The sequence below is a fragment of the Rhineura floridana genome, chromosome 1, assembly GCF_030035675.1.
Source record: "Rhineura floridana isolate rRhiFlo1 chromosome 1, rRhiFlo1.hap2, whole genome shotgun sequence".
NCBI lineage: Eukaryota > Metazoa > Chordata > Lepidosauria > Squamata > Rhineuridae > Rhineura > Rhineura floridana.
Genome location: NC_084480.1, coordinates 210,132,974 through 210,145,072, shown reverse-complemented (window position 1 = coordinate 210,145,072; position 12,099 = coordinate 210,132,974). Strand labels below are relative to the sequence as shown.

General features: G+C 41.3%; 1 protein-coding gene across 1 annotated transcript in view; it reads left to right on the top strand.

The window, feature by feature from the left end:
* Positions 1-202: 202 nt before the first annotated feature.
* Positions 203-12,099, top strand: part of TXNDC5 (thioredoxin domain containing 5) — a 30,719-nt gene continuing 18,822 nt past the window's right edge. Inside the window, exons 1-5 of the mRNA XM_061591592.1 lie at positions 203-552; positions 6,648-6,797; positions 8,569-8,674; positions 10,155-10,251; positions 11,357-11,472. Coding sequence (XP_061447576.1) covers positions 335-552; positions 6,648-6,797; positions 8,569-8,674; positions 10,155-10,251; positions 11,357-11,472 — 687 coding nt within the window. The 5' untranslated portion in view covers positions 203-334. The remainder of the gene's footprint in view (positions 553-6,647; positions 6,798-8,568; positions 8,675-10,154; positions 10,252-11,356; positions 11,473-12,099) is intronic.

The following is a 12,099-nucleotide window of genomic DNA, read 5'->3' as shown; positions in this document are numbered from 1 at the left end:
GGATCGGGCTGCCCAACAGCGACTCCATGAGTGGCTTCCTTATCAGGCTTGAGCCTCCGAACCGCTTGTTTTGGGCAGCCTCCTCAGTCCAATTCCCTCTACAGCCCGAGTCGAGCTGGAAGGGAAGGGAGAAAACTCGCGCCTTAGCGTCGCCGGCCTTTTCCTGTCAGCCCCTCCCTATCGCCCTTTGACTCTCCGAGGCGGGCTGGGGGCGGAGGCTGGTGAAGACACCGCCCGCGCAACAGCAGGAGGGGCGAACGGAAGGAAGGGGAGACGTGGTCCGGGCCGGCTTCTCTTCTTTCTCTCGCGCTCTCTTTTCCTTTGTACCGCCACCATGGCTGCCGCTCTCCGTCCTGGCGCCTCCTCTCACGCCGCCTGCCTGGCTCTGCTGCTCGGCTGCCTCGTCTTACGCGGGGCTCCCGCGCGAGCTGAGGAGACGACGACGGAGACAGGCGACGAGACGGACCCCCACGCGCGGCACCTCTACAACGCCGAGATGCTGCACCATGGCGCCCAGAGCGCACCGCACTTCGTCATGTTCTTCGCCCCGTGGTGAGCGGCGGCGGCGGCCTGGAAAGGGAGAAAGGGCGCGCCGCGGTCTCCTCCGTTCCTGCCGCTGACGTGGCAGCCAGAGGGCTACCCGGTGTGGGCGGCTGGGAAGGGTCCCGCAGGCGAGGCAAAGGGAGGGCAGGGTTCCCTTCTCCAGACACACCCCGCCTCCATTCTTTGCCCCCCCCATCCTCCACACACGCGTCCTGTCAGCTTCTCCTTTCAAAGAGGTTTAAGGGGCTCCAGGCGGTGCCAGGAAGCGGCTGGGGATTTGTTGAGAATTTGGCGGGATCTCGCCCTCCAACAGCCCCTTTAATCTCTTCTCGGCTGGCGCTGATGAGCTCACGTTGTTGCCGCTGGCTCCAAAACGGCCTGTTGTCATCTGCTCGGTATATTCAGGGAGGGTGGGTGCGGTTGAGAGAGCAGGTGCTGACCTCAGAAGCAGAGAGCCGCAAGGTGGTTTTTCTAGTGACAGAAGCTGCTGCAATCTGCAGCCTGTCCTTACTTAAGACTGCCCTGCTCAGGAAAACAAAGTCCCCAGAGGGAGATTTTGATGAAATTACAGTAAGCAGCCCTTAGACCTTAGGACAAGGCAGGGTATAAATACTATCCACGATGGCTATGTTCTGCCTCTACTGTCAGAAGCAGTATACCTTTGAATACCAGATGCTGGAAACTGCAGGAGCGGAGAGCACAAGACTTAACAATAAAGGAGACAATGCCTTTGAGATTTTTAAATGTGCATTTCCTTCCACAGTGAAGAACCTCAGCATTCGCATTCAGTGTTAGAAAAGCAGAGCTAAACTGGAGCTGCATGCCTCTGAATACCAGTTGTGGGATTCACATGTGGAGAGAGTGCTCTTGCACTCAGGTCCTGCTTGCTGGCTTCCCTTCGACATCTGGCTGGCCACTGTGAGAACAGGGTGCCGGGTGAGATGGGCTACTGGCCTGATCCAGGAGGGTTCCTCTTGTATTCTTAATAGAAGAAGGAAACCATTCACAGGAACAATTATGTAGAATTGAATGGTGGCAGTCATACCTGAGGTAGTTCATCAGTTCTCTGTACATGCATTTTAAGAGCAGGTGTACACAGGTGATACCCAGCACAAAAATTAGGTAGCTGCTTACACAGGTGCTCTGTGGATATAAGTAGCATACAGTCTGAATTGGAGACACACAAGATTGTAGAGACAACTTCTGTGATTAGAAAAATTGTGATGTCAAGTTTGCAGTTTTGTTCACAAGTTACCAGCCTATGGCAACGTTTAGTAGCTTGTCTACCAGCACATACATGATTTTTTAAAAAGTTGGTTGTTTTTCTAAAAGTCTCTTCTTTAAAAAAAACATTGAATAAAATACAATTGTCCCGACATTTCAAATAAACTGAGGGGGGGAAACTTCCAATGGAGGGAAGCATTTGTATATTTTTAAAACAGATAGTTTTCCCCCAAAAAAACTTGAAAAGGACCCATAGAAAAAACATGTCCACTGTTGCAGAAAAGTCCTGTCGTTGCTGGATCCCATTCACAGATCATAACTGTCCAAAGACAAAGCAAAAATGCTTTGCCCCCCCCCCCGAAATGGAACCTATTTTCAAAAAAACTGTGCAGGACTTGGCATGTAAACCTCTCCCCTCCCCGTGAATTTGAGCCAAGGTTTTCTAGAACTCAGGCCAGAACTTGTTTTACTGTTAGGTCCCAAACCAAGAACCTGCAAAGACTCTGAGTGTTAATAAAATTCCTTTTTTTTGCTTACTGAAAACCCATAAGCAGTGTTGCATAGTCCTCAAATAAGTCTCATACAAAAGTGGTTTCTAGGCTGTTTTCTCTTAAGGCAGCTGAAGCTTCTACAGTAAGTGCAAACAACTAATTAAGAATTCACATATTCCTAGGACTCTGCCTCAGGGTAAAGAACAAAAATAGAAGGAGCTCCTTCCAAAAGACAGAGTCTATATGTTCAGATAATCTGAGTTGTAAATTTAGGAGGTGCTGATCTGTGCAGAACTCTTGGCAAGGCAAAGGAGGAGGCTTCTGGCATCAGCCTACTATCTTAATAATTGAGAAGTGTTTTATCAGCCCTCAACTGATTTTTAAACTTTATTTTTTTAAGGTGTAGGCTCTTGGTGGTAGATGTGCTGCAAACCAAGAGCTCTGAGTCACCACTTGGATTACATGGGGACAATTTCTAGTAGTTAATGATGACTTAGTCACCTGTTAATGACAGGTGTATGCAAGTTGTTTTTAGTTCCAAAAAAATCTCTGGTCTTCTGTGTCCTAATTTCAAATGTGATTTTTTTAGATGGAGAGACAAATGGAAACTCTTAACATGAACATTAGCACAGGCTCCCTCCCCCCCAAAAGAGGATCCTGTTGAATAAAATTACATGGAGCTATTCCAGAGGGTTTTTTTTAACTGTTCTTTTTACAATGAGAGCCAGTGTGGTGTAGTGGTTAACGTATTGGACTACGACCCAGGAGACCAGTGTTCGAATGCCCACACAGCCATGAAGCTCACTGGGTGACCTTGGGCCAGTCACTGCCTCTCAGCCTCAGAGGAAGGCAATGGTAAACCCCCTTTGAATACTACGTACACTACGCTCAACATCGAAGGCCCTCCTCCAAGTTCTGACTCATAGAGAAGCTCGGAGGATGGTAACAAGAACTAGGGCCTTCTCAGTGGTGGCCCCCGAACTGTGGAATAGTTTTCCCGAAGAAGTGCGCTTGGCACCGACATTGGTATCCTTTCGGCGCCAAGTTAAATCCTTCCTATTTTATCAGGCATTTTAGCTTTTCTTAAATATGTTTTAACTGGTTTTAGATTATGGATTTGCATTTATATTTTTTGTATTGTTCCATGTGATTCTATTGTATTTATTATATTTGTTGTACACCGCCCAGAGAGCTATGCTAGTGGCGCGGTATAAAAATTCAATAAATATAAATAAATAAATACAGATTACCATGAAAACCCTATTCATAGGGTCACCGTAAATTGGAATCAACTTGAAGGCAGTCCATTTCCATTTTATTTTTAAATACAAGTAAGCATATTCTGTGGGTGGTTTCATATATACAGGTCATACTTATAAGGGCAGAACTTCAGCATCTCTTCTGTCATGAGGTGTACAAACATTTTTGGGCTTCATCATAGGGAGATATGCATGTCTCCCTTTCACATCAGAGATGGGGAACCTGTGGTGCTCCAGTTGTTGGGCTCCCAAATCCTGTCAGCCCCATCCAGCGTGGTCAGTTGTAAAGGATGATGTGAATAGGGAGTCCCAACATTTGGAGAGCCACATCTTCTGCTTTACATGTTACACATGAGGCATGAAGATTCCCTTGGCTTTCTCCGCATCTATAACACATACACCTTGGTAACCAAAGGGACACTGCAAGGGGGGGGGGAACTGTGCAAGTGTGATTCCATACTGGCAGTAACCTTTGCAAGTACTCATCATGTTTCCCCCCCCCCAAAAAAAAATAAAATCAATGAGTTTGTGGTTTTCCTTCTTTTTCCCAAGATGCTACTGGGAACAGAGAATAAATAGCATGGAGACTCAACATGTGGGGCAAGGCACATGGTGAATAGCTGCGAACATTGCTATTGGGATACATAATGTGAGCTTTTGCCTATGCAAAATTGCTCTGAGGTGGAGAAGGGAATCCTGGGAAAGGACCATGCATCTCTATTGCATAATAATAACAAAGTTGAATAGTCCTGCTCCAGTCAGTGTGGAAGCAAAAGAGACCATCTATGAATAAGGGGGTGATTTCTGCATACTTTGGAGACAATCTCAGAATGAAGGATATTACTTTATTAAAAAAAAAGGAATTATAGAAAAACCCCAAACAGCCCATTTTCTCACTCCTATGGAATGTTGACAAAATTGGAAAAAAGGGGGGGAGGTTGGATTGATCTGCTTGAGCTTCTAACAGTTTATAATAATCCTGGATGGGGGATTAGGGTCAGATATTGCATGTCATGAGGTTAAAGGAAACTGTCGTTCCCACAGTATAATGGGAAGCCTTCAAGAAGGAGAGAGGAAAAAATGACCTTTTTTTTTTTTTACTCAGAGCCACCCCTCACCCTTCTATGTAGCAATAAAGTACCCAGGTCAAGGGCTGTCATCCAACAAGCTTCAAACCCTTTAGTGCAGAGGGGGGTCCAATAGGATGAAAAAGAAATAAAATGATCATTTATTTTCCTTGCTGTACAAGCCTTGGATTGGAGCATTCCTTGTAGGGATGAGAGATAACATTTTGTTTCATACCAATAAAGAGTTCAAGAGTAGAAATTTCATTCCTTTTTAAAGGCTATATTCACTTGAAAGGCCGCCTTCATTTTTTAACTTACTTTCCAGCATTAATAGTACTGGAGTTTAGACCCTAAGTGTGCTCATTAATTGAAGTAAAGGTTCTTCAATGGACAGGATCTGAGTGTATATAGATATATATAGATATATATCTATAGATATAGATATAAAGCTTCCCTGATCAGGATGGCCAGAGGAATTTTATTCAGGAAGACTAAAACTCCATACTATAGGAACCTGTCCATCCAATTTCCCAAAAGCAGAATCTGCCAATCATTATCAAAGGCTTGTGATGATAAATTTTCAAAGCTCAGATAGGGAAGTGGACAGCAAATTGCTAAAGAATTAACTTACTCTGTCTGAGCCTTCAAATGTGCTCTGAAATGTGTTATACTACCCTGTATAAAAGTTTCCCTTTTAAACATATTCTCTGGATGTCTTCATATAATTTGCAAATGTTAGCCTGGTTGAGCATTGGATTTGGGTGTAACTTTCTATGGTGATCTATTATTTGGTAATTGCTATTTTACTCTTTTTCATTGAGGGGATTGCAGTGATAATTTTGAAGACACTACCAAGCCTTTAATATTTTTTGAACATTTTAACATCATGAAAAGTCTCCATACAAGAACAGAGCCAGAAATATCAAGGTTGCTTTCCTTTTCTCAGAGAATCATTCATCAGGAAAGGACAACTTTTCAAAAAGCCAAGAGTGTCAACAATGCATTGTGTCTAATAATGATCTTGATTTATACTTCATGTTAACCTTGCCAATTCAGTTTTCTTCAACATTCTCACAGATTGCAGTTTGTCTATTTTATTTATATACCACCCTTTCATAAAATATCAGGACAGTGTGCCACAATGTCAAACCATTAAAAACCATAAAAACAATTGTTAAAATGTCTGACTACTCAAGAAAAATTAAAACAATGACATAGGCCTGCTGGCATTTAAAAATACCCTCTTCAAGAGATGCCTAGAAGTCAAAAGTGAGGATACTTATTGAATCTCTGCATGGAACCAGTAATGCATTCTTTTTTTCAAAGGAGCATTATTATAATTGGGATTCAAAGAGCTGCTTTAGACATGTTCTTTATCTCTTTTAACAACTAACTCTTATCAGAACTATTGTTTAAAACTACTCAGTGTTTGTCAACAGTTGTTATTAATAGTAGTAGTAATAGTAATAAGTGCCTGAGACATACTAGTAGCTAGATACAGTTGTTTCAGACTTTGCAATTTGGGGACTTCTTTCCACATCAAGTTGTGTGTAAGAAAATACCTGTGTGTCTCTCATGGAACTCCTGCATGCTGCAGAGTTTTCTGGGATCTGTTTTAGGGCACATATATTCTTTTCACATGACATTGGACATCACTGGTGACTCTCTCTTGGCTACATTAGTAGCAGAAGACAAACAATCTTTCCAAGAGTCTTTTCTGCCGTTATTGTTCTTATCATTGAGGAACTCCTGATAAGCTTCCAAAGAACCTCTGGGTTTTTCCAAATTACAGTTTGAAAAATACTTCCTAAAACATTAAATTTGACAAAAACCCTGTTCCCAAGTTTGCATTAGACAACATATGTGATGGGAATTCTTGGATTAACTTGGATTCCTGCAATGAGTAGGGGGTTGGACTCAATGGCTTTATAGGCCCCTTCCAACTCTTCTGTTCGATGAATGGGAGGGAAATTATAAATAAAATGCATGCAAAGCTCCTCAGTAATTTCTATAACAAAGTAAAGTGAATTCAATAATGCTCTCTTTTTTGTTTTTTTACCCAGGTGTGGACATTGCCAGCGTCTGCAACCAACTTGGAACGATCTTGCAGACAAGTACAACAGCATGGAAGATCCACAGGTCTATATTGTCAAAGTGGATTGCACTGTGGATACACCTTTGTGTTCTGAGTTTGGTGTCAGAGGATACCCAACGTACGTGTAAAGGGACATTGCGCCCATTCATTATTTTGTGTATTTTCCATAGAGCCATGCCAGTTTAAGAGACCAATTGCTTTTGTGTGTTTCTTTTGCAGCATTGTGGTAAAATGCTAAATTTAAGCACACTTATCTTGTTGCCAAGTGCATGGAATATATTGTATCTTTACATTACATTGTGTTTTGTATCTGGGAAGGAGTAGAATCCACTTTTTTCTCCTTTTGTGAATTGATCTTTTCCCTAGCAACACCCATGTAGCAATGAGATGGTGATAATTTTTAAATGCCCTCTTAACATTATGTATTCATTTTCTTACATTAATATCCTGCCTTTCTTCTGTCACTGAACACAAGGTGATGCACATGTGGTCCCCAGAAGTCTCCTATCGAGGAACTGATTGGACCTGCTTAGCTTCAGCAAGGTGATAGCCTCCTGTGCTATCAGACCATATCTTTGGATTATGTATTTCTTTAGTTTAGTCAAGTCTTTCATGACTAAATACAAGCAATATTCCAGTATGAGATGTGCTCGATATTTTCTCGTTGCTGCTCTTGGATTATAGTGAAAAGTGCAATAGACACACCCATGTTTGCCTGTACCGTCCTGGATAGGAACAGCTGCGCAAATGCACCAAGGTGATGTAACAGTTTTATAGATAGCAGAAGATGGTTGGGGTGGATAGACCACACCTCATCTGGTATAGTAATTATTTAGCATTTCCTTCTTCAGTGCATGTGTTATTTGCTAAATCAGGAACAAACTGATTAATGAAACCCTGGAAGTAATTCCAGAGATCCATCTAAGCTTCTTGGCAGGGGCAGCCAGTTAGATGATTCTGCAGAGATAGCTCCTCTTTTGAGGAGTTCCTCCCTTTTGTGGGGCTTGTATCTCCTCAGCCTGAACGTGTTGAGGTCATCAGCTTTTTAGTTTCATATTTATTGTAAATTATCTGACACTTTATTGGCAAACTATATAACAAGCACTCTTCACTTGACATGTATGGACACAGATAGTGATTAACCTCTGGACTCTGTTTCTTAACATTTTCATTTAAGATTTCTTAATATAAAATATTTCTGTACTCATAAGGAGACAGTTGTAACATTCAACAGCAATCATAGTGGGCTTTTTATCTGTAGCCTGAGAACCTAGCTTTGTAATTGACCTTGTAATATGTATCTTACAAGTCAAACATACATTGGCTCGCTCTGTCTTACCCTTTTCTTCACCTTTCAGGCATGCTGTCCTCTTCCTTTTTTAAACAGTTTAATTTGCATACATTCACCCTTGACATTACTAAGAAAAACAAACACTTTAAAAACAGTTGCAAAACTCCAGGAATTTATTGGGTGGCCGAGGGGGGGGGACGGGACATGTTGCTGACATAACAGGCTCTAGCTTAAAAAACACATTGCACCCAGTTTTTCCCCCAACATGCTAGAAAACTGCAGTTGGTATATTTAATATTTTGCTTCATGGACAGAAGAAATTACTTTATGTTTTCAGGATAGTGAAAGGGTGTTCAAGCTACCTCCATTCACTTTTAAAAGACCTTTCGAAAGTTTGCAGAATAATGCCATAGGTGTGTACTTGGAAAGCCTAGTGCTGTGCTACTGAAATAAACGGAACCCTAAAAATTAGGATTAAGAGACCATTGTGAAGAAGGCTGTTTGAACTCTGACATGATGGGCTAAGTATAATTGTTTTCAGCATATTTCAGCGTTGTATGACCTTGAAAACATTTGCCATATTGTCTTGCATTTGCAGCCTAAAACTACTTAGACCGGGCCAAGAAGCTGCAAAATACCAGGGACCTAGAGACTTCCAGTCACTGGAGAACTGGATGTTGCAGACACTAAATGAAGAACCTGTTGTAAGTGATCAAAGTGTCCCTTTATCAGGAAAAACAAAATAAAATTATATTCATATATACTGTATATATTTTTAAATGATGGCTATACAGTGTGTGTGTGTATGTTTGTTATTTAAAACATTTACATGCTGCTAAATATTTCAAAAAAATATTTCAAAAATCTTTAAGCAATGTCCTTGAATTATATAGAGAGCCCATGGGGGGCAGGAACCCATATCTTTTGTGATGACTCTGTTTACAGTAATAACTCAGTTAACTAATTCTCCAGGAACCAGGCTTTTTTCAGGTGAAACTGAGCAGCTTTGCTTTGCTATGGATAAAGCAAAGGCACAGGCTTGAAAGTTTGAGGTGAAACTGACCAGGCTGTGTCTTTGCTTTGCTATCAATAAACTGACAAGCTTAAGTCTTTGCTTTATGGTGAAACTGATCAGTCTATGTCTTTTTTTTGCTATGGGTAAACTTTAAAGCTTGTGCTTTTGCTTAAAGGTGAAATTGACCAGTATGTGTCTTTGCTTTGCTATGGATAAACTTCCAGGCCTGCGCCTTTGCTTTGCTAGGGTGAAACTGACAAGCCTGTGTGTTTGCTTTGCATTAAAGAGAACTCTTGTCTTCTCCCAGGGCTGGGGAGGGAAGGATCCAATATGATGGGGAGGGGGAGGCTGCTTCAACAGGAAGCCCTGTTAAAGCTGCTCCCACCAACTATCCCTATTTTTTCCATGTTATTCCTACCTCAGGTACCAAAGTTTCTGTTAAAGAAGTAATGTCCAGGAATGTGTCTACTTTGTTAACTGAGGTATTACTGTATACTGTTTAGAAGAATGCAGGGGACATGGTATGACTAAAATTGTGGAGGGGGGATCAGAGAATGGGGGTTGTGCTGCCCCATTTCCTTAATAATTTGAGCTGTGCATTAAATGTCATGAATAGCTACCAATGTCTGTTTTATTAAAACTGCCATGTACATTGAAGGGAAATAATAGCTGAATGTGGACGCTTTATATTAGCCCCTTTATTCCTCCACTGAATCAAATGCCAACTTTTCTTGTTATGTGTGAGTTAAGGAAGTAAACTGGTAGAACGTGAGTCCTCCCCCCTGCCCACCTCAGTGCTGTTCCTTGTGCTCTCAGCATTGATTGTTTTTTTCTTGAAAGATGGCTGCCTCATATTTGTCACTGTAGAAAAAGGGAGATTCTTCATCTAGGGTGATGACAAATATTTTTTACCTGTGGGAAAAATTATTTTCACACAAGAAGTTAAATTTGGATAGCTGATACAGGTTGTGTTATAAATGTGTATACAGTAAATTAACTTACCAGAAATACTCTTTTATCTGAAAATGTGAATGAGTGTTGTTGTGTTTATTGTTGTGTGTATAACTGGTTATGCAGTTTTGTTATGCATGCAGTTAGCTATATAATCAACTGTGGCTCTTTGATATATAATAGTGTTGTTTGTTAATGAAGTTTTCCTTTTATGATAGGAGCAAGATTCTAAATTAGATCCTCCAAAAGCCCCTGAATCAAAGCAGGGCCTATATGAGCTCTCGACAGCTAATTTCAAAATGCACGTAGCAGAAGGTAATGTGATAATTAATACTGCAAATTCTTTTTTAAAATATTCTTTTTATTTATGTAACAGTGATACAGAACAGTACAGCATCCCATAATGAATAGACTATCTAGTGATTCTGCCTGGCAGAGAGAAGATTTCAACATGAGAGTTCCTGGGTCACAACTTAAGCCCCATAAGTATACTACACTAGTTTTCTGAACATTACAAACTAATGAAACTGGCCACATTTGAATTTATTTATTTATTTATTGTATTTATATACCATCCCATAGCCGAAGCTCTCTGGGCGGTTTACAGTAATAACCCAAGATATGCACAAGCTTTGTGCCACCCCCCCACGTATGGTAGTCACTTCTGTCCTTCCTTCACATAAGCACATGAACAAGCCAGACATCTTCAGTTAGAGGTTTCTGAGCAATCCTGACGCCATGGTCTGAAGTTGGCTTCATATCCCATCTTGTTCCAAAGCCATTAATCATAGTTTCCAAGTTTGGATGTAACTGAAAACTTCCCCGCTTATTTGTTAGGTCATACAAAGGGAAGAATGAAGAGGCTGTGTGCACTCAGATTCTACTTGCAGGCTTCCTGTAGGTATCTGGTTGGCTGTAGAAAAGAATGCTGAACTTGATGGGCCTTTGGTCTCATCTAGCATATATAAGGGCTCCTCTTATTTTTTTATGGAGGCCCAAGGCAAGTCCGTAGCTTAATACACTGAGATGATTGTCCAAATGTGGCAACTGTGTTGCCCAAGTTCTGGTGCTCAGTAACAGACTTCCAGGTCTGTAGTGGAGATGGGGATAGGGGAAAGTCAGGCAAGGTTACCTTGCTTATATAACAAAGGTTTCTAAGTGATTAGGCTAGGAGAAGTACAGAGCAAGTGACTGGCATGTACCATTCTGAGCTGGAGTCGAAATGAACCCCCTGTTTTATATGGGGTGGCCATGTAATGCAGGGGATCAGAAGCTCCACCTCTTGAGAACAGAATGCAGTTATGGCAAAGGGTAGAAATACACCTCTGAGTGATGCATATCTGCATAAAGATAGACACGATCACCAAAAAGATGAGTGAACTGAGCCCTGTTTGTTTAACTATTTTTTTTTCTTTTACAGGCTATCACTTTATCAAATTCTTTGCCCCTTGGTGTGGGCACTGCAAGGCATTAGCACCCACTTGGGAACAGTTGGCTCTGCACCTTGAAAATTCAGAGACTGTCAAGATTGGCAAGGTAGGCTTGGTTGACAAGGTAGCTACGACTTAAACAGAAAATTCACAGAAGCTTCAACAGTAACATTTATTGCAGAGAATGCTGTTTGCTCCATTTGTCACAATTAACTTTGTTTACTCTGTGTTAGAATATTTCTGACAATCCATTCACCCACCTTGTTTTTTTAATTTGTTAGTGTCTTGTATGTTTTGCTAGAACCTGCCGACAAAATATTTATCACTCTGTTTACCTGTATATGTTGCAGAGGACCATATTTATTTATTTCTTCATTTATTTCCTTTTGTCACTTAAAAATAAAATCAGGCTAACAGCAAAAGCAAACAGATTGTCAGTTACAGAAACAGGAAGTTACAGAATCAGTAACACACTACCTGTACAGGAAGGATTCTTACTCTTTGTGGGCAAGTGCATGAGTGGTTAATAGAAGCACAGCCATACCAGGGCCTTGTTTTTTTTTAAGAAGGAAAAGCCTGAGTCCCCACATCTTACTTTTATGATGATGGAGCCCTTCTTTCCATCTTCAGGCAGATGAGTGTGGGTGTTGGAACATCAACTAACTATAAAAACAGGAGTGTAGTAATGTTAGCTTTCTGGTGGATGATCTCATAGCCTGTAGTGTTCAACTGG